This window comes from Aquila chrysaetos, chromosome 2, assembly GCF_900496995.4.
Source record: "Aquila chrysaetos chrysaetos chromosome 2, bAquChr1.4, whole genome shotgun sequence".
Taxonomy (NCBI): Eukaryota; Metazoa; Chordata; class Aves; order Accipitriformes; family Accipitridae; genus Aquila; species Aquila chrysaetos.
The window spans coordinates 81,547,650-81,569,613 of NC_044005.1; the positions used below are offsets into that span (position 1 = coordinate 81,547,650).

General features: G+C 42.4%; 1 protein-coding gene across 2 annotated transcripts; it reads right to left on the reverse strand.

Moving 5' to 3' along the window:
- Positions 1 to 6,491: 6,491 nt before the first annotated feature.
- PTP4A1 (protein tyrosine phosphatase 4A1) lies at positions 6,492 to 21,763 on the reverse strand. 2 transcript variants are annotated; one of them, XM_030043955.1, is made up of 6 exons: positions 21,515 to 21,763; positions 13,031 to 13,581; positions 11,447 to 11,539; positions 10,951 to 11,081; positions 9,215 to 9,289; positions 6,492 to 8,098 (listed from the first exon to the last, which is right to left on the reverse strand). In XM_030043955.1, exons 2-6 carry the CDS (start codon positions 13,133 to 13,135, stop codon positions 7,981 to 7,983), a joined length of 522 nt encoding a protein of 173 aa, XP_029899815.1. In that variant the 5' UTR covers positions 13,136 to 13,581; positions 21,515 to 21,763; the 3' UTR covers positions 6,492 to 7,980. The 2 variants fall into 2 exon arrangements, with proteins under 2 accessions (XP_029899815.1, XP_029899825.1); XM_030043965.1 differs by having other exon boundaries at positions 13,031 to 13,578; positions 21,515 to 21,756.
- Positions 21,764 to 21,964: the final 201 nt, after the last annotated feature.

Here is a 21,964-nt window from a genome sequence, read left to right on the forward strand (position 1 = left end):
GGAGGGAGGCAGCTGCAGTTGCCTGGTTTGGTCCCAGCCTCAGCTACAACAGATGCAAAAAGCTCTGCTCCTGGGTGCCTGCCTCTGGCCTTGGCACAGTACGCAAACAGTTCAGCTGGAAGGGACCTAGAGTGATCATCTAGTCCAACTGCCTGACCACATCAGGGCTGACCAACAGCTAAAGCATGTCATTAAGGTCATTGTCCAAATGCCTCTTGAACACTGACAGGCTTGGGGCATCCACCATCTCTCTAGGAAGCCTGTTCCAGCGTCTGACCACCCTCTCGGTAAATAAATGCTTCCTCACGTCCAGTCTGAACCTCCCCTGATGCAGCTGTGAACCATCCCCACATGTCCTGTCCCTGGATGCCAGGGAGAAGAGATCGGCACCTCTTGCCTCCGAACTTCAGATGTGAAGAGTCAGTTCTTTCCCAGTTTGGATGTTGACATTTTCCAGTCTCTCCAGCTAGAGAATATGAAGCTCTCTGAAATTGCTTCCATGTGAAGTATTCTCATTCTGCATCCTTATTTCCATAAACTTTGTAGCCTTTGCCTTCTTATTCAACACTGAGGCACAGCAGAGAAAGATGGAGTTTAGGAGCAATTAAGCTAACCGGACCAGATGGGATGCATGCGAGGGCGCTGTTGGAGCTGCCTGAAGCTGTCGTGAGACTGCTCTCGTCTTTGAAAGGTCATGGTGATTGGGGAGGTTTCTGATGACTGGAGGAAGGAAAACTTCACGCACACCTTCAGGAAAGGCAAGAAAGAGGATCCAGGGAAATACAGACCCATCGGCCTCACTTCCTCTCCCGGGAAGGTTATGGAGCAAATCTTCCTGGAAGCCATTTCTCAGCACATGAAAAAGAAGAGATTGTGTACAAGGTCAAGCTACATCTGACCAATCTGATAGCATACGATGAGACGATTGCTTCAGTGGATGAAGGGAGAGCAACAGATGTCATTTACGTTGTTAAGTCCTACATCTGGGACGTAATAGCCCATGCACCTGTACAGGCTGGGGGGCAATTGGCAAGAAAGCAGCTTTGCAGAAAGGACCTGGTGGACAAATTGAATAAAGATTGCATCAGAAAGAGAGCAGGCAGCAGGTCAAGGGAAGTAATTCTAGACCACATCTGGAGTCCTGAGTCCAGTTTTAAGCTCCCCAGTACAAGAAAAATATTGGCAGACTGGACTGAACCCCGGTGGAGGGTCACCGAGATGATTAGAGGCTTGGAGCATGTGGCATACAGAGAGATCTGTGTTTATTCACTCTTAAGGTGAGGCTGAGGAGGGAATTTTACTGCTGTGTCAGCTACCTAGCAGGAGGATGTAGAGAGGAAGAGACAGACTCTCTTGGAGGTCACAGTGGAAAAATGGGAGAAACAGGCAAATTGCATCCAGGAAGATTCTGACTAGCTACCAAGGGAAGAGTATTCCCTGGGAGGGCAGTCAAACCCTAGACCAGAGGTCTGGAAGGGGCTGAGTTATCTCCATCCTTGGAGATATTCAAAACTTTGACTAGATGGGCCCCTGAATAACCTGATCTAATTGTGAAGTTAGCCCTGCTTCGAGCATGGGGTTGGACTAGATCACCTCCCAACCTAAATTACTCCACGTCTCTAAATGGGGCAATTAGGGGATTTCCTTAATAATCATCCTACTGCTTCAACCCAAGAATATATGATAATTCTCTCTAATTTCCTCCCTGGACTTGGCTCAGAACCTCCCAATTTTCTCCTTGTACACTTCCGGGTGGAAGGGCTTGCTATTTAATAGAACTTACTGAGACCCAAGTTTAAAGTAGCATAAACACTTGGTGGTGCTGGAAGACAATTGAGACAGGAATGTAAACATCAAGTGCCATTGAATAATACTTCTTCATTTTTTCCACTGAAGAAAATGACGTACCAATTAAGCAAGTCCAGAAGGGAGTTTTGAGGACAAGTAGACAAGTGAAACAGAAATGGCCAAGAATTTCTGGACAGGGACAATAGGAACAAAATAAGGAAATCAAGAACTTGGGAGGTCAAGGCTCTCAAGGTGTGAAACAAGCCCTATGCAGCAGAGCTAACTGAGATCAGACATCCAAATGAAGCCTGAGAATGGCAGAAGTAAAAAAGGTCAAGTCAGGTTTGTGCTTAAACACAAATGTGGGGAAGTTTGCATGCTCTCCATCAGAAGGACAGCCTCCTTAACAACACCAAGTGATTGGGTAGTATAAATTTGTCTGTCTGGTTAGATTAAAATGGGAAATGGCCACCAAGTGTCTGCCTAGAAAAAAAAAGCCTGCCCATTAGCCAAATTAATCCCAACCGGATAAAGACACAGTGCAGAGACACTCCACATAGGGAGACCCGAGGCAGTGCCCGAGAGCATCAAGAGTACATAGCTCCTGCCAGGTACCCATCCTCCATAGCATCCTACGCGGAACTCCGTTAGGAGGGAGGGAGAAGCGAGAATCCTGCCATACCAAGCGGTGGAGCGGAGGGTAGGGGTAGCCCATCCCTGGGACGGGAGGTGGCGGGGGGGTGTTACTGGAAAAAACCTTGTGTATCAAGCTTGAAGGGATGACTGTACCTGCAATATAAGGGAAGCCCTTCAGGGTTTCGCAGATCTGCTATGCCCCACTGCCTTTATGTGCTTTTATGAGGATGAATTGAGAGTTGTCGTAGAGTTGAATCAAAATGTTAGAGGTAAGTTCAGGGTTTGCACGCCCTACCTCGTGACGCACAGCTTTACTGCGGAATTGAAGGAGGCAAACCAAGGAGTGTGGTGGAGCCTCCTATTAGTACCAGCCAACAAAGCGTGTGACAATGCTGAAGCAGCACTCTCCTGTTCAGGTCAGTATCGTAACTACGGGCCTATGGAACAGGAAGAAGACTTTGTCTTCAATTACTTCTCCTCCAAAGCCCAAATGTAATTCAAGTTCTGTCTTCTTCAGAAGAAGCATCTGTGAAACCCGCTGACAAACTATTGTCACATGCAAATTTATATGAAGGACAAGGATCTGCTACTGCTGTTACTCCACCAGCAAAGTGGAATTAAGACTCCAGCCCACTACAAAGTACCCTTTCCATATACTTACTTAGATTTTGTTACACTGACACAGGTTACATGTAGCGCTGACACTGGATGTCTTCTGCTATTCGAGTATTTCTATGCTGAGCATTCCCATGTATCTAAACACCACGGTATCTGGTTTTCTTCAGCTACGCTTTGAAAGAGTTCTCATTTGAATCAGAAATTGAAGCAGGCAACTTGATCTTCTGGCACTGTCCTTATCGTTTCTTGTCAGACCACTGTTTAACCACTATTACCTCACAAAGATGTTTTCCACCGATAAGTAACTTGTGTTGTTATTGAGATAATTAATTATCAATGCATTGAGGACAGAACACGTTAGAACAATATCTATCAAAATTAACAGCATTTGTGCCGGCAATCAAGAGGAAAACAATGCCTAATAGGGCTTGCTGTGGTTGCCTGTAGCATAAATCCGTATCAATAAAAATCCAATCAGGTTGTAATTGTCAATGTTTATACACAGTAAGAGCAGCATGTTGAGGGAAATACCCAATACTTTACCTGGTACTTTGAACTACTGCGCTTAGACAAGTTAGGTGAGCTTTACTTAATCTACCTGTAGATGCCAACACTGCAAACTGAATTTGCTGTCCCACACTCCCTTTATAGACTGTGCTCTCACCTTTAGAGAGCTCTTCATCTAACCCGTTTTAGGTATCTCTTGGCACGTGATTAGCTGCACAGTAAGTGCAAAATCCCTTTCGCCAAGTGGAAGGGAAGCCTCTACTTGCATGTAGAAGTCAGTATTTGTTTAGATGAGTCCCTCCCAGCTACTAAAAAACCCTACTAAATTTCAGCCTGATTTTAAGATTTGAATTCAACTTGCAAAGTGTAACTATTCTTCTTATCACAGTGGGATTACACAAATAGGTACACAAGAGAACGTTGTTCCACATAGATTACTGTGATCTCCAGTTTGACAACCTCTCCCATACTTACAGAAAATACTTGCTTAATGATATAGCAAAATCCCAACAGATCTAAAATACAGTTTTGAATACTACCTCTCAGTAACTACTTGAATTATGTTGCACATATTTAAAAAAACCCAAACAACATTGAAAACCCAGTGTTGTTAATGCTGCAGTCAAGCACTCAGAAGCTTAAAAATGACACAGGTAAGGTCATCTACGAAACCTTAGTCTGGGCCTCTCAAATACATACAGCAAATTACACCACATTTTTCCCCCCCATCTCACTTGTAAGGATGAACAATGCTCACGTGAACAGTGCTTTACTACTTTTCTTATGGCCAAAAAAGATCTTAAGTCTAACCTAGAATTTGTGCTCAATACAGAATTGCACATTTTCCTACTGCCTCTTCTGCAATAATACAGATTGGTCTGACCACTTCAGAAATCACTGCTTATCTCCACAACTGCCCTCCTTATGCGAGGACTGGAATGAATGGGTTTTTAGGCACAGAGAACTGAAGACCAGGTAGATCAACAATCAGAAGCATTACCTAGTTGCAAGTACTCCATCTGAAATGCTTCAGGACTATTCAGAAATACATAGTACTACATAGTTTCATGTATTTTAAGTACAGTATTTACAGAGTTCAATTGAAACTGACTGCTCAGCACTTCTGAGAATCAGATTCAAGAAAATCACATTTAACTTCATACCTGATTTTGCATATCCAGTAACAGAGTATGTTGTTTGACTGTCTTTCCTCAGCATTATTTAAGGACTACATGACAGAACAATATAGAGAGCCCATCAGTGTTCTGCTGCAATAGTTTCAAGATCATGCTCTCCCCTTAGTCCCTGTAAATATTTAACTTCTGCTACATGCTAAGGAACCCTATAAACACTACCACCATTCACAAACCACACTTAGGCAAGCTATCAGGTCTACAGCCCAAAACACAACCCAGCAGATGACAAAAATGTGCTACCGTGTAATTAAGTACTGCCACAACATGACCCTTGAAGAAAGGGCAAAACAGTTACATAGTCATTCTAAGCATCTAAAATTAGATGTAACAGTAGAGCCTGGCTTCTATGCCAGGCTTTAGCCTTAAGGGAAGATACAGTAATTTCATTTAATCTTTTCTTCCCTTTTATTTGTAAATTCATAAATTACATAGAACTTTATTTAGCTTGCTTTATGCACTTCCATCTGCTATCTTATCTTCATGTTTTGAGTATGGTCAAAGTTTTAGTCCCTAAAACCTACCAGAGTTTTTAGACAAAAGAGGAAAAGACATTTTCTGTTCCTTAGGGATTCATGTCTAAATGTGGAAACAGTTCAGAACTTGACTTGATCTTTGCTTTAAACAGACACATGCTCATTAGACAAGTTTCTCCTCTTTAGAAATCTGTTTACTGAAACCAACTACAGTGAAGCCCAGTCTCAAGTTTAAGAGTTCAAGGGAACAAGCTCCCATCACCAACATGTTAGAGCTCTTAACCTAAACACAGCCCTCCTTACCCATGTAAATCCTGCAGAGACACAGCAAAATACGATGTATAGTAAGTAAAAAATTTCACAGGCATTTTACTGGTAGCTGTTTTACTGATTCCTCCTAGTTCCATGAGTGACCAAATTAATATTTTTAACTCGATTTGGATACTAATCTGTGTTAAACCAGTATTTACATCAGCCTGCTGTACTACTGAGTTACAGAATTTTAAGGTTTTGTCTTTGCAATTGCTCCTAAAGTCTAGTCCATTTTGACAATAGAAACGTCGATGACTTTGGATGGTATTCCAAAAGGAAAGGCCTTATTTCCTCAGCCAACTGAAGCTGTATTCCTTTAATCAAAATATCCTTTAAACCCAGTTTAATTTCCAAAGGAAAGCTGAACTAGTTAAGAGTTTATTTTACTACCTTACAGGCTAAGCTAAGTTATATTCAGTTTCAGGCATTTTTAAATCATACAGAATTTCGAAGTGCTCTTTATAAATGAGACTATACCTTTCCAAAAGCAAGCTTCAGTGAGACTTCTGAAGGATTATGTTGTACATAGCATCCCACCTCACCATTTGGAAAGGCAGGACGTGTTTAACCAACCGCAGGTTAATTTCAAGCAGACATGGGCCTGAGCTCTTGATCACTAGCAAGAACAGCATCTCACCTGGCTCCTAAGAGCATCTTCCAGTTCTCATCAGGAAGTTTGGTCACCATGCTGGAAACTCAAACACAGGCCTTAGCTCACAATTTTGGGGATATCTTCTGTTCGGACATAGCTTCAGTCTTGACAACAAAGCATTGCATCATACTATTTTGTAATTAAATTTAATGCTACTGATTCAAGGGTTCTCCAAGCTTTACAGATGCGCATACTCTTCTGCATTTACTGCAAAGACAGTTTCAAGAAGACTAAGCAAGTAACCTATTCTAGTACTGGGGAAGGGAAGTCACAAGTAAGCTACAGAAAGAAATACCGTACTTTCTACTATTAATTTTTGTCCACATTTATTTATGAGTAAAACAAACAGCAAACATTACAGCAAAGGGGACATTCAGGCCCAGATTTAAAAAAAGAAAATGGATGCCTGGATAGATTCTGAATGTAGGCACCTCAAGATGGCTGACAAAGTACACAAAAATAAGTGAAAGTCATGAGCGTTTCAGCAAACTTCGTAAGTGCATTTCAGTATTTATTTAGATGTTTAAGCTCTCGCACTAGATTTTACAAGCTGGTGAACACTGGCAAAATTATTTCTCCCACAGAACTATAACCACACATTCCCAAGACAGTATAAATATATGGTTGAACTAACATTAATACACATCACCATTTTATCAATTACATAATAAAACAAATTATCAAGTATCCAAATATTAAGTTACGCAGCTTGAAAGGCATACAAAATATTACAGAGGTCTGCCCAAGTCATAGCAGAAACTCAAGGAGGAAAAACAAAAGAAAAAAAATAAAATCACACTCTCAACAAAGCAATAGTTGGTAAACAACTTTCAATAGGTACAGTAAAAGAAACTACAAGATTTTTCAGAAATTTTCTGATTAAGAATTTTTAGCTACGATAACAAAGCATTTCTACGTTTTAAAAAAATATTTACTAAAGTAAAGGGCATATTCTATACTTCCTGCACAAGACAAAGGCAACATTTTACTAGAAATATTAAATAGCCCCTCCCAACCTTTTCAGGCCCTCTGTTAAGTTGCACGTGAAGTGCCAACGTTAATTTTACTGTAAGGCTTTTTGTCTGGAGACATTAAAGACTTGTGTGCTTCTGTACAATTTAAAAGATTTTCTACATGAGTAACCAGAGAGTAATGATTTGTAAAATGGAGAGGTTCAGGTAACAGAAAAGTACAGACGCTGGGGTAAAAAGTTGCTGTAATTCATAGTATTAAAAAGACAGACTGTGCAAATCCTGATAATTCTAGTGCGATCGTGGGAGACAAAACATACAGTGAGCAGGCAAGACTACCTTAGAGGCCATATTCTTCAATATTGAAATGAGTGTAGAAAAAAAGATAGTAAGGTCCAGATAAGCTGGTAGTTCTCATCATCAGAGCTATGCTCATTTATAAGGAAAAAACATGTAGCTGATATGCTGGGTATTTTGGCACCTAATCTCTCTACAGATTGATTTATTTTAGTACCCCAATTTTTAGTAGTTGAAACTAGGTGGGTAAGACTCAATGGCATGATTAAAGGATATTTGTACTGGTAATTAATGAACAAGGAGACAGCTCAGAAACAGGGTACAGCAAAAACATTTACTGGTCTCCAAACAGATGGATATTTAGCTAAACATAGAAGTTGCATTTCTACTAAGCCTTTAGCCTATTAAATACTCCTAAGGAAGCTTCCTTTACTACTAAAAAAATATCAGACTGATGTCTTTGGCATGCAGTCTGCTTAATTGTAGTTTCCATCCTTTATTCCCAAAGGAGTACTAAAGGCTGTTGAGCTTTACTGAATACAACAGTTATTTCGGTGACCATTGGAGTCTTTAAAGCGCAAACGCATCTTGGGGCGGTATTTCTCCAAGTACAGAAGTTGCTTGCTGTTAAAAGCTCCACGCCGCTTCCTAGATGGAGGAAAAAAAAATATTTTGAACAGAACACTGATCTACTGCCCAGTGAAATAATATCACCAACCAGAGAAAAATATTTTTAGGTCACTGAAAAAAACCACCATTAAGTCAAGACTGTAACCAAAATAAGGATAATTAAAAGTTAAGTGCCAGGAAAGAGGGTGGCAGCTTCCTTTCACAAATACCTCATTAGACCACATGCTCAAAGGGGTACACAGCATTTTCGACAGTGTTTTAGCCTCTGATGTACACAAGCCAAAGATCTTACATTAAGGTCTTAAAAGGAAGCTATAGTGCAGATGTGAGATGGTCTTCTTAAGAAAGCTGAAGTTATTCAGTCTCTGAAAATAATTATGAAGAATACTGCAATATTAAGAAAGTACATAAACATTGTAACGCTCCATAATAAGAAGTTGAACAGAAATTGAGCTTTCTTGGTTTTCTCAAACTAGAAATGTGTGAAAGAAGGGTACATTTTTGTTGAGTGTTTGGAATATGTACCAGGCTTCCTGTTCCTCACTCTGTGTACACTAGACTGCCAAGATGTCAAGCTATTAAAGAATTAAATTCAGCTTGTACAATTATGCAGGAAGTATTTTGGTACTGTTTATATCAGCTGCTGCTTTTTTTAAATATAGTTGAAACCTGCAAAATTAAGGCATTGAGATTAAAATTGTTCTCATCCAACTCACATATATTTATAAAAAAATCCAAGGAAATGGTTTTCTTCAGTAGACTAACTACCAGAAAGGACTAGGAGGAAGTGTTTGGGTCTTGTTTGTTTGTTTTGGTTTTGTTGGTGGGTTTTTTTGTTTGTTTGTTTGGTTTGGGTTTTTTTTTCCAACTTGGTCAAATAATTACCTGCTGATTCTGGTTGCCACATGAACAGAAAAAACCACCCATCCCACAAGCCAAGTCCTACAACACTGACTGTATGCAGTACATGTGTTAAAAAGTTCACAGGTACCAAGTATTTTACCAAAAAAAAAAAAAACCAAACCCAAACCCCCAAAACCAAGACAAGAACAGCATTCAGAATTTCCTTTAGCGTCCAAGGACAAATCGACGTGATAAATCTTGGAAACTGGTAGACGTTAGCTTCATACTTACTGTCTTATGAACTGCACTGCATCTTCATACTTCATTCCACATTCTATCAGTGCAAGAGCAACTAAGACTGGAGCTCTGGTAAAAAAAAAAAAAAAATTTTTTTTTTTTTTTTTTCAGTTTAGCATTTGCCAATGCATACTTAGAAAAAAGTTTACTTTCCCCAGTTTTCTTTTCCATCCTTCTGTGTATCTGATGTTTCTTCCCTGGGGAAGTAAAAAAAGACAGGCAGAAGGCATTTCTACATTAACTGAGCCATTATATCATCTGTTTGAGCTACCTGTCCTCATTAAGAAAGGGGTTTACATTAATTCTGGTCAACCTTAGCTTTGTTCATCTGACTTTAGGTATGGGAGAGGACAGCAGGAATAAAACGCAAGTAATCTTTACCCATTTGTTTCAAAGCCAATTGATTCTTGGGAAGAGTCACATGTGTTTCTATTCCCATAAACAAGCATCTTTAGAAGCAGTCAGGACCCCAAAGCAGAAATCAGAAGAGGGTTCAGATTCAATAAGAACTGACAAGTCCCAGAACTAGCATCACAAGTTTTAGGAACAGATGCAATCCACAGGCTGCTGCACACCCCTGAGGATTTCCTTGCTTGCCACAGAATTCTTCATCTGACAGAATACAGTTTTCCATTAGGAAAACTTGACACTAATCAAACTCAAATACATCAGCAATTTATGGCTCAAGAAAAAAAAAATCAAGACAAACCCTCATGCCACTCACTAGCAACAGACTTGTGCATCTAGTAGCAAGCTTAAGTGGTTTTTTTATGTTCAGGGATTTTAAAAAAACCTTACATGATAAAGATCTAGGATCTTCTTTTCAACCTGTTAATTGCTCAGTTTTGAGGAAAAACCAACAGATATCATTGTAAGCAGCTGAAGAGGACTTCTTTTGGTAGCATTCACCATTACAGTCAACTTTTGTTATGTGTGAAGCCATAATGCAAACAGTGGATAAGCCAGGCTTATGGACAGCGAGACCAGAAACCTCTGTTTTATATTGGACATGCTGAAACCCATGGCTAGAATATGGCAACTGCTTTTTGAACAGATCTAGTTCCCAGGTAGTCTAGCACAATAGCAGCAAAACCATTATCTTCTCACAACTGTTGGAATTGTATTTAAGATAGTGGCAGCAGACAGAGGGAACAGAGCTAAGAAGAGAATATTTAGCATTACCTGTAAAAATTTTGAGGCTCAGTGTTAGAAATGTGACAGAAACAGAGCTTTGGGACTTTGGAGAACACTTTTCATCCCCCAAATACGTGGTGGATGGAAGTTGGTCTTTATGTGCCAGAACACCCGACTTGTTTGTGACTAATGGTTACCAATGGTTACTGGCAATACTGCTGAAATGGGGGTGAAGAAGAAACTTACAGATGAGTCACTAAAAACCAAATCCATCAGAAAAAAAGAAGACATAGCAAGACGAAAAATATCAATGGGACACTCATCAACATGCTTGGTACAAGAATATATTTGTTTACTTCATTCAGTAGTTTTTGTGTGAGAGCTGTGGTAATAGCATCACCTGTTGACTAAAAGGCCTTTAAATCTAATATATACATACAACAGCTTCCTGCCATCTGAACTACTTTTAAGTGTGAGGTCATTCCAATACTGGATATGTGACTATTTTCCATTTGGCCTCGAATAAACTTTTGTACTAGATCTTAACAAGTCTCACCAGGGATGGCAATTCAACAGATCTTTAAAACTTTACCCACCTTCCAAGGCCAGCAACACAGTGTACAGCAATACAACAACCAGGTTCTTCACGAAATTTAACTTTAAGGAGATTTAGCCAATCATCAACAATCTGGTTAGATGGTGGAGCACCGTCATCAAAGGGCCAATCCTAGAATATAGCACAACATAGATAAAGATAGAACTCTTTATGCTTGCTTGCTGTGTGCATACACAAAAAAGGAGAGGACACAACGGACAAAGGAGCTGACCGGTAAGGGAACCACTCAAACTCATGGTTTTCTAACAGTGCAACTATAGCAATATTAGGAATATATTCCTTTCAATCCGTTTTCATTGAGCAAATGATTTTGCTCAAAACCAGATTTTTTTCCTGAGAAGAGAGGATGTCTCTACAGTTTTTGCCTCCATCGGTTGCTGGAATACGCTTGTAGAGTTAATAAGGTGGTGTGAAAGCAAATTTTTTGGGGGGTGGGGGCATGGGTTGGTTTTAAACTCTGCTTCTACACTACTTACCAAAACCTGAATGCCTTCTTTTTCCACCGGAGCAGTGTCATAAGTAGCTTCACACACTCTTACCACTGTGGTAACGCCGTATTTCTTAAGTTCCTAGGGAATGAAAAAAAACCCGCTTAAAGAGTAAACTGACTTCACTTACCATTTAATTTTCTCAATAGGTTAGCTTATTAACTCATTCCAAAATTTTCAGTAAACTCACGCAAATGCTTGCCACCCTGTGAAGAACACAGAAAGCTGCAATAACTGAAAACCTCTGTGCTAATGCCAGATACCTTTAGCTCTTCTGTAAACATAAATGAAGACTAAGTTTTGTTGTGTTGGATCAGGCTTTTCTTTTAAAATCAGATCCAGATAAATATTGATGAAATAAGTAGCCCACCTCCAAAAGATCATTCCTTCTAAAGGAACAGGAAATTTCCTGGTTTGCAAAGCTACATACTTCACTAAAAGCATTCTGAGTGAGGTTTAGATCTTCCCCTTCTCTCCCCCTGCTTAAAACAACAGGTTTGTAAGACTTCTTACTGTCAAGAATTATGAGGACAGGACAATAAATTATTCCAGTTCCTCAGTTATAACTAAAGAATAACAAAATTTAACTTTCCATTTTGCTATTACCCTCCATTAAAAAAAAAAAAGCAATCACTCCTCATTCTCCCTGCAACAACCCATCATTCACACTGTAACTGTCACAGTAACAACTGAAGCATAGCCTAAGCATACTTTATGTAGTTGTGAGAGTATAAAGGCAAGCAAATGTTATCTCACTATGTTTCTTGTAAATTATCCCACACTGAATGCAAAAGAGAAGTATAATACACCTAAAATCTTGCTAATGAGAGACTGCATTACAAACTCAGACCTTGCCAGGAGGTAACTTTGGAGGAACCTACTGTTAACATACATGCATGCATACGCTTTTAACTGTGCACTTTATAGCTCCAACATGCTAGATGCAAGGTTTAGATGATAAATTCAGACACTATATATGCAATACATGCAAAGCCACCTGGCTTTAGTCAGTAAACAATTTCAGCATGTACCAAACCACTTAAAGTAGCTTCAGCAGCTCTGGATGCAGAGCAAGCCTACTGCCACAAATTTCACTCAAGTAGACACTATGACACTCAGAGGATTCCCTTAAGCTACACTAGAACCATGATCTGCTAATACAGAAGGCAGATAGGCAGTGAAAGCATATCGCAATCTTATGTTGTTGCAATGTGAGTTCCTACCACTAGCAGACCTTTGTATTGTTTTACACATAACTCTGTCAGATAATGCCTGTTTTCAGACCTAAACAATGTACTTAATGTACAGTGTACTAGGCAGTATAATTATTTCTTCGCTTCACTTTCAGAAGTACGTTTTTGTGAAGGCCGAAGTATATCTGAATAGACTTGTCAGTACATCTTTGAAGCATGGCATCAGTATTTGAAAAAAGTCAATATACGAACAGTTTCAGTACCACTTCATATGGCTTCCACAGCTGTTATCAACTAGTAAAGAAGGAAATTGTTAATATAGTATGCTGTTCAGGCATTAAAAAAAAATACATCAGTAAGAATTCTGTCCTGGCCTTACCTCTATAAATTTGTTTAAGGTTGCATTGGTTGGATTGTGTGTGATTAGGAATCTCATGTTCTTGTAGGTGATTTCCACAGGAGCTGGGCGGTTCATTCGGGCCATATTGATTTAGTTAAACATGCAACAAGATTATGAAAGGATTCAAAAAAAATTCTAATACAGAAGTGATGTAGAGAAACTGAAGTCTACTTCACTATACTCCACGTGAAATTCTCAGTGCTTGGAAGTATGAAGTTGGGAGCAATGGGAAATGAAATGAACCTCCTAACAAGAAGCAGCAATTCTTCAATCCAGTAATACTGAGGCAAAAGAAAGGCAGTGCACTGAGGTCTACCCCATCCAGGTCTGAATTCTGTTGTTAAATGCTCTGCCAATTTCAATTCAATACTTCTTATCCTGGTCAACCACTCTTAGGGGGGCTTCTTGGTGGAGTAGTAATGAATTTCTACAGTTCACTTGTCTGCATAGAGGTCGTGCTGTGCCTGGCAGTAGTCTCCACTGCCCTTCAGAAACTCCATAAATGTGTGACCAAGAACACCACAGAACTGCTGTAAAGAGAAGGGGGAAAAAAAAAAAAAAAAAAAAAAAGAAAGAGAAAAGCATCATGAGCACAGGTGAAACAAGGTTATTTTGAAGACACCAAACATTATAAAACTGAAAAAATAAAACCAGAGCAACTAAGCAGTTTCACAAAGTTTATTTTTTAATCCAGGAGTTAGGTTTGTGTAAGAATCCTGTTACCTTTCTCAGTGAGGACTACTTCAAAATAAATACATTTACTTAATACAAAGTTTCCATATGGCATTGTTTCAACACCAAAACATGAAACGTATTAAAATACCAATTCAAATGTGCTAAACATAGCAAGAAGAGATGGAGTTTTAAGAAATCCAGTATTTATATAAAGCATAGCTTTTCCAGGATACCAATACAACTCTGTTTTCTGTTCTGAATTGAGAGACATCACAACACCTACTAAAGTTACACTGACCTTAAGTAGTCCCATGAAGGATGAGACTCCTTGAATATTCAAGCTGAGCATCAGACAATTTCTAGTGTTTAAACAAAACTACCAGTCTCTACATAGATGCAGAATCACTTGTCTTAGAGGCTAAAGACTTACTTTCCACATAAGCATCATTAATTCACATACAGAACAGCCAGTAGGGAAAAAAAAGAAAAAAAAAAGAAAAGGCATCTAAATCTACCTGTCTCAAATAGGAGGCCTTGAAAGCAAATGCAAAGTCTTTGTGGCCTAACAAAACAATGCGAGCTTTTGAACATCTTTTGAGACTTTCAAGGCACACAGATTTCTAAGGAACTTATTTCACATGAAGACACATGGCAACCTTCATCTGCCTTTAACTGGCTTTTTACACCATGATTTTATTAATATACGAGGACAGTGGTAATGGTCTAGCTAAAAACATACACAGGCAAGTTTATTGAACTGGTTATTCCTGCCCAGTGGTGTGCTATTTTGCTATGGTTAAATTTACTTATAAAATTACTGCAAGATGCACAACCAGGAAGTAGATAGCTGATGAACTGCTCTGAGTCATGTATTCATGTGCGGATGCTGCTGTGCAAATGAACCAAGAATATATGCTTTTATGGACTGTGGAACCTTATAGCAGAGGAGCTAGTTTTGTGCCCAGCCACAGAACCAGTGCTGGTGACAATACCTGCCTAGGGAACAACAGGGAAGAAGAGAGAAGTTTTGTTTCCCAAAAGATAAGTATAAGCTGAACCAAACGTCCCCTAAATATACTTAGGTACTAGAAAGAAACATCATTTATCCTACAACTATTTAGCAGAAAAAAATTACTTATGTTGGCCAGTCAGCTCCAAACATTGGAAGGAATCCATGTATTTCTAAGCCCAAACAAAACATTGCCCAAGACACTTTGGAAATTGACTAGCTGAGCATGCAGTGTTACAGAACTGCTATCACAGACTGACTGACTTAAAAATGTGGTCATTTTTTTGGTTGGGGGGGGGGGGGTGTTTGGGTTTTTTTTGTTTGGTTGGGTTTTTTTTGGTTTTTTTTTTTTTTTTTTTTTTTCTGGCTGGGACACAGTAATATCAGTTCTTTGCCTTCATAAATCTAGTTTCTAGTGAACAGAAGCTGTAACTTCATTGTAGCAATGTTCAGATTTTTTTTTTAAACTACAAACCAGCTCTATGCATCCATTCATGTATATAATCAGGGCAAGTGCACATGAGAAAATAAGGAGAAGAGACAGTATTTCAGTGCTGTACACTCAAACCTTGCCATTCAGAAGGCCATGAAAGAAGCAGCCTGTGCTGAAAAGCTTCCCAACCACGAGAGAGTAGATTCAAAAGATCAGGTCCTAAAGACAACTGTACAATAAGTCCTGATAATAGCCAACGTCTTAATACTCTTTACCAAAAGCTACATGCAAATAAGTCACGGTCGCTAACTGCCATCTAGGACTTGGAGTCAGACCAAGACTCCACTGCAGGCACTAAACCACATACCATAAGACTACAGTGAGTCTATCTAACAATGATTAGTATTAAGCAGAAGTCACAACAGATCAATAGTCTAATAATTGTTGAGTTTTCTAAGAGGTAAAGAATCATAGACTAGTTTGGGTTGGAAGGGACCTTTAAAGGTCATGTAAGTATCTTAGCAGTACAGGAGTTCTTAAAGTGGACTACAATTGCAAAAATTGCAACGTTTTATGTTGTAGACATGGCTTGGCTCCATTCTTAAGTCCAGAGAAGAGGAAGTTCAGTAACAGAGTATTTATTAGTAACAGAGAAGATAAAAATCATTACGAGATTGGACTGTAACAGATGGGTAGAGCTGCATCACACAATGTTGCAAAAGGCCTTTAGAAAAAGCAGACTAAACACCTCCAGGCATCCTTTTCATGTTTCCAGACAGCTTCCTGGTAAGAAGTTTTAATCACAGGCATGGCGTGCAAACTCCCCCCCCCCAAAAAACCCCAAGCCCAAAACCACCAAACCCCAACTGCTAACGAATACAGGAAAGAAGTCAGCAGAAAGAAACTCATAGGACAATTTCACATGCACTTCACTGCCACTCCAGAGATACTACCACCACCATTTCTGTAAGGACTGTAGGATTAAGTTTGCCAGTTACTTGCAAGAAAAAAAAAACAACAAACTCTTTCAGTTCTTATTTGTGATAACTTGAGGAACGGTGAGAACTCTAAATATAACAGGCATGAAAAAGGAGCAAGAAGGATCCTCTGAAGTCAAAGGCCAACAGAGTAACAGGAACCAGGAGAATTCCGACTCGGAAGAACTCCAAGAATCGTCATCTGACACACCAGCCATGCCCTTGCAGAAGAAGGTAGGTGTGTGTTAAAAGGACTCCTAGGACCAGACCTAGGGAACACCTGAAATAGCAACTGAAAAAAAGAACCGAAGATAGCTTATTTAAAGTCACTTTCAATTAGCTTAAGAAGCAGAACAGCAAAAAGGGGCAGGACAGCTTTAAGCAGATACAGCTGCACAAGGTCTTGTGCCGCTTTTCGCATGCACTGGCAGATCTCATGTTTATCTCTTCTTAAGACTGTTAAGAGGAATCATAGCCAGTCATTTTCCCTGGCAGAGCATGAGGAAGTGGAGGCTGTCAGAAACAGAAATAGAAAAATCACAGAATGGTTTGGGTTGGAAGGGACCTTCAGGGACCATCTAGTTCCACCCCCCCTGCCATGGGCAGGGACACTTTCCACTAGACCAGGTTGCTCAAAGCCCCATCCAACCTGGCCTTGAACACTGCCAGGGATGGGGCAGCCACAACCTCTCTGGGCAACCTGTGCCAGTGCCTCACCACCCTCACGGTGAAGAACTTCTTCCTTACATCTCATCTAAACCTACCCTCTTTCAGTTTAAAGCCATTACCCCTTGTCCTATCATGCAAGTGAGCTCGAGGAGATAGAAGGGGGTCACTAGGGTAAAGACAAGACCTTTCAATCTGCAAGATGGAGATTTTGGGGGAGAAAAGAATGTAGAGTTATTGGAAACAGTTAACATAACCCCATACTGGGGCAGGTAGAAAGTAAGAAGTAATCAGGATTCATCCAGCCTGGGAGGCAGGCTGCCCTTAGTATACAACTAGGAGTACTCAATGCGACACGAGACAAACTCATCATGGGGGGAAGGAGGAGGGTAGGCAGCAAAGCATTAGTTAAGTAATAAATCCTACCTTTTTAATGCAGATTGTTAATCACATCTAGCAACTGGGTGCACAGTTCAAATTCTTATACAAAGGAAGCAAGTACCTTACGCAACGTTAAGTTTAAGTTCTACGTGTAATTAACCCCTACAAATGAATTCATTTTGTTAATACTGACTTAACAGTTAGCAATTAGACACATCAGCACCCTACTAATTCATACAGCTAAGGACCTAACCAAGCATGTATTTGAGTCTCACTGTTTGCCTTTGCAGCTGCGGCTGCCACATTATAAAGGAGCAAAGCTCACATTTTCCTTTGATGTGAGTGCCATCGCTTCTCACCATGGCTAGCCAGAAAGCTCCACAGCCAGACCAACTCCTTGAGGCAGCATCACACTGTACTATCCTAAGACAGCTTTGCCAGCCTAGTTTAGTTCTGTTCCAGGAGTCAAATGAAAATTAAAGACAAGTACACTGGCATACTGTTTGTGTTACGGCATTAAGCCAAAGTACAAGGCTTCACCCATCTTCAGCAAAAAGACCTGAAAGATAAGAAATTGGTTATAAAAAGTGTTGTAGTAATTAAGACCACCTCGGGCTTAGGGGGAACTCAAGTGACATGAGCAACTTTCAAGAGGCTTTGAAATACAGCTTTAAAATTACTATATTGTCTCAGACAGTTAACTACTTGGTAGGTAAGCTATCAAAAAAAGTCAAGATAGCATATAAAAGCGTAAGGCTGCTTAAGTGAAACTCAGATGCATAGTACTGTACGCAGAAGTTTCTTTAACAGAATGACACAAACTCATTGTTCGTACCATCAAGTTGGGCACTCCAGCATATTCTTTTCAATTTACATGTGAGTTTTCCTTGAGGAAAATTAACACTGAAGGGTTTTGGAAACAGAAGCAGCAGTTTCTATCAGTAACAAAGCCAAACAACATTTAGACTGTTAGATCCATCAAAGTAAACTTGGAAAACAAAACTAAGGTTAATATGCCAGGACCACCTATTAAGAGACGGTAACCTGTCCAATATGGGATGAAGTCCTGTTAGTTATGATTGTACCATCTACTATCATTTATGCTAGGAGAAGCTAGAGAATAGTTTATTCAAGTGAGAGGAAGCCATCTTGAAAAGAAAAGCTTTAATTCATGCCCTTCTTTGGGACAGGAAGCTAAAGTGTCTGTTTTCATTGACAAGCAGATTCACACATGTGTTAGTTCTGGGTCTGAAACAATCACTCATGTCTGGCAAAAACTGCTTATGAAAGTAACCTATTAGATCGTTACCGACATGCGGAAAGCAGAGAGGTGTAAGGTTATCCCATGCTGTTGCCATTCTTGTTCACAACTTGGTAGCATCTTGAGAAGCATGCAAACAAAAGCACTTGTTTACAGTTACATGACACTTCACTCTACCTTCAGAAGATGTGCAAGATGGCTCACAGTTGCTTAATCCACCTGCTCCTAGACCAGAAACATTTACACCCAGAACCGACCATGTGGCATCACATTCTCCGAAGTCAAGACGTGCCATACACTCACCTACTGAAAGCACAGCATCAAAACTAGAAAACTAAAATAAACTACATTTCATTACAACTTGAGAACACCTGCAAGTAAGTTCATTGTTCTAACTTGCTACCCGACAAAAAGTTCCTGAAGGACAGAGGGACAAATACCCCTAACTTTCTCTTACTACTCAAGGCCTAAGTAGCAACTGCTAAGGCAGACAAGGAGGAGTGGGAGGGTAAGGGGTACAAACTGCGGAGCCATTATGCAAGGCAGAGGCACACCTTCATTAGCTATTGTTGACAAGACGCACATCCTATCTACTGGGCACATGAACGTCTGCATTACAATATCCACAGTGATAACACTGCCCATTTTGGACCACAGAAAGTGACCCATGGCCTAAGAAAACACACTCATGTATCACAGATGGGAGATTCCAAAGGTTTATCATAAATTTGTTACGACATGCTCTGTGAAGGAAGGATGTTTCTTGTGGCTCACGTATGCAGTTTAGGGGGAAGAAAAAGTTATCTCAAAACTTCCTGTACAAAAAGTCAATGCAACTTCCAGAGATGATGAAACTGAGGCCATGTGACTATGTTCCTTGTTCTTCTGCTTGGACCATGAAAAAAAGCACGCAAAGAAGCCTTAACAGATATTGGGGAAAATGAGACGTCACAGAAACCATTCCATCCACCTGAGTTTCTGAAAGCAAGGAGTCTCAAAATGACTTAATCCCGTCACTTCAGTAGCAAGCTACGTGAAACCTGTCACCCTACGCAAAAACTATTCCATTACGTTTTAAGCAATAACATGAGAAATTTAGCATATGCACGCAAAGACAGTTATTGCTTTATTTTATTGAGTCTAACAAAGGTATGAGCACCAAACAAGAAGTTGCGTCTGTGAAGCAAGCTGTAAGGAGTTATGGACTGCATTTAACCCGCAAGTACCTCTGGTGTTGACCTGATAAGAGTGAGTTTTAATTTTTTAAACAAGGTGACAATCTGCTACTAGTTTAGAATTGAGTAACAGCCTGATCTGGGCGTTCTGGTTAATCTTTAAGAGAAGAAGTGATCACTTACAGTCAGCCTACACACTGTGATAGATGCAGCATTCTTACGTGGCGTGTATTCTGTCAGAACAGGAAGGTTTCACAAGCTAAGCATTATTAGATAAGGCTAAATTCTATTTATTTACTGCCTTACTGACACGTTTAGTTTTGGTAAGACAATGACATCCTTCTCCCTTGGCTCCTGCTATATCTGTCACTCATTTTTCTTTCTCACTCACACATTTCCTCCCATGCCTGTGCAATTTCTATATTGCTTCTTCCACATTTTCCCCCTGAAATGATTCTGTTCCTGTAAGACAATTTCGAGACCCTATTCAATGGAATAGTAAGAGCTGACATTTAAGCGTCATCTTCAGTTTTTTTGATGTGACAGTTTTATGAGAGGCAGGGTTCACACTTCTGAGTCACCGCTTTGGAAAGACTCCGCAGACGCAGGTAGACATATTGGAAAGTTGTCTCCAGCAGCAATAATAAACGCCAGAATTACGGGCCCCTCGTGCTGCGGAGCCTGTGCGTTTGTCAGCTCATAATATTTGCAACGTGTGTAGCTGGCTACCAGACGGCAACCAAGACCTGTGCGTAACCGCCGCTAATCCTGCTTCTATTACCATCGATTACTTGATTTGGGTAACGCTTTGTCTTTCTTGCTTCCCTACTTTTGGAGGGCGTACCACCACCGGCAAGCCTTGCGTTTGTTTGCGCTTAAATACACAGCGCTCTGCGGCCACAGATGTTAGGCAGCGCAGACACCGAGATTACATGGGGAGTTAAAAAAAAAAAACCCAACAACCGCTCCCCCCCCCCCCCGCCCCGAGTATATGAGGAAAGCGAAAACTTCTGGTGCTGAACCGCGATCCACCTCCAGAAGGAAATGCCTTCCTGGAGAAGCCGGATGGCAAGGTCTTAAAGGCAGGTTCGCTCCAAATCCAGCAATTCCGAGGGTCGGCGGCAGGCTGTGCCGCTGCAGCAACACCCGCTCCACGCTGACCCTCCCGCCGCCGAGCCGCCCTCAGCCCGGCCGGCCGCACACGCCAGCCCGGGCTACCCCACGGCTCGTTTCGGAAGGGATTCACGTCCTCGGCTCGCAGCCGGTCCCTCCTCCCCGCCCGACGACGCCGCAGACAAAGAAGCCGCCTTCACGCGTGGGGCGGCGGGCGGGGAGCGGGGGTCCCCGGCCCCGGCCCGGCGCGGCCGCCCTCCCCGCCGGCTGGCGGGCACCCGGGGGCAAGCCCCGTCTTGCCCGGCAAGCCGCGGGCTCCGGCCGCCCCCAGCGCCGCGCCAGCCGCCGGGCTCCCGGCCTGCCCGCCTCTCCCCGGCCGCGACACCGCCCCGCGGGCCGGGCCGGGCCGGGCCGTCGCCCCAACGGCGGGGCGGCGGTCACGGGTTCGCATCACGCTTCCATCAGGGCTCCCGACGCGGAGCCATCTTGTCCCCCGCAGCCGCCGCCCGGGCCCGGGCCCGGCCTCCCCCCGGCAGGGGGCTCCCGGCCGCCGCCCTGACACGGCCCGGGGCCGCCGCAGGCCCGGCGGCCCCGGACAGACACCGGCGGCGGAGGCGGAGGCGGGGGGGGGGGGGGGGGGGGGAGGCGGCCGCAACCGGGCGCACAAAGCGGCTTCGTGCCCGGGCCGGGCCGCGGCGGCAGAACAAAGAGACAACATGGAGGAGACGGAGCGGGGGAAGGCGAGGCGCGGGGGTTCGCGGGGCGGCACTCACAGGAATATGGTTACTCATTGAAGACTGTAGCCTGATCATACAGCCGGGGTGCGGGCGCCACCGCCGGGGGCAGGAGGAGCAGGACCGGGAGGACGCGGAGGCGCTGGGGGCCGCGGAGCTGCCGGAGGGGGTTCGGCGGCGGAGCGGGGATGGACCATACAGCTGCGGCGGCGGGCGCGGAGCGGAGCGGACGCGGCTGCGGCAGGAGGGACACTCGGCGCCACCTCCCTCACAAGAGCCCCGGGGCCCGCCCCTCGCTCGCGGACGGGCGCCGCGCCCGGCCAATTAGGGGCGCCGCCAGCGCGTCGGGGGGCGGGAGCGAGGCCGCCGGTGGACGGGGGTTGGCGGAGAGGGGGCGGTGGTGGAGGGGGGGGGCGTGGCGCCGGCGGGAGGGAGCCGAGAGGCGGAGGCAGCCGGCGAGAACCGGTTAGTGAATGAAGCGGCGGGGGC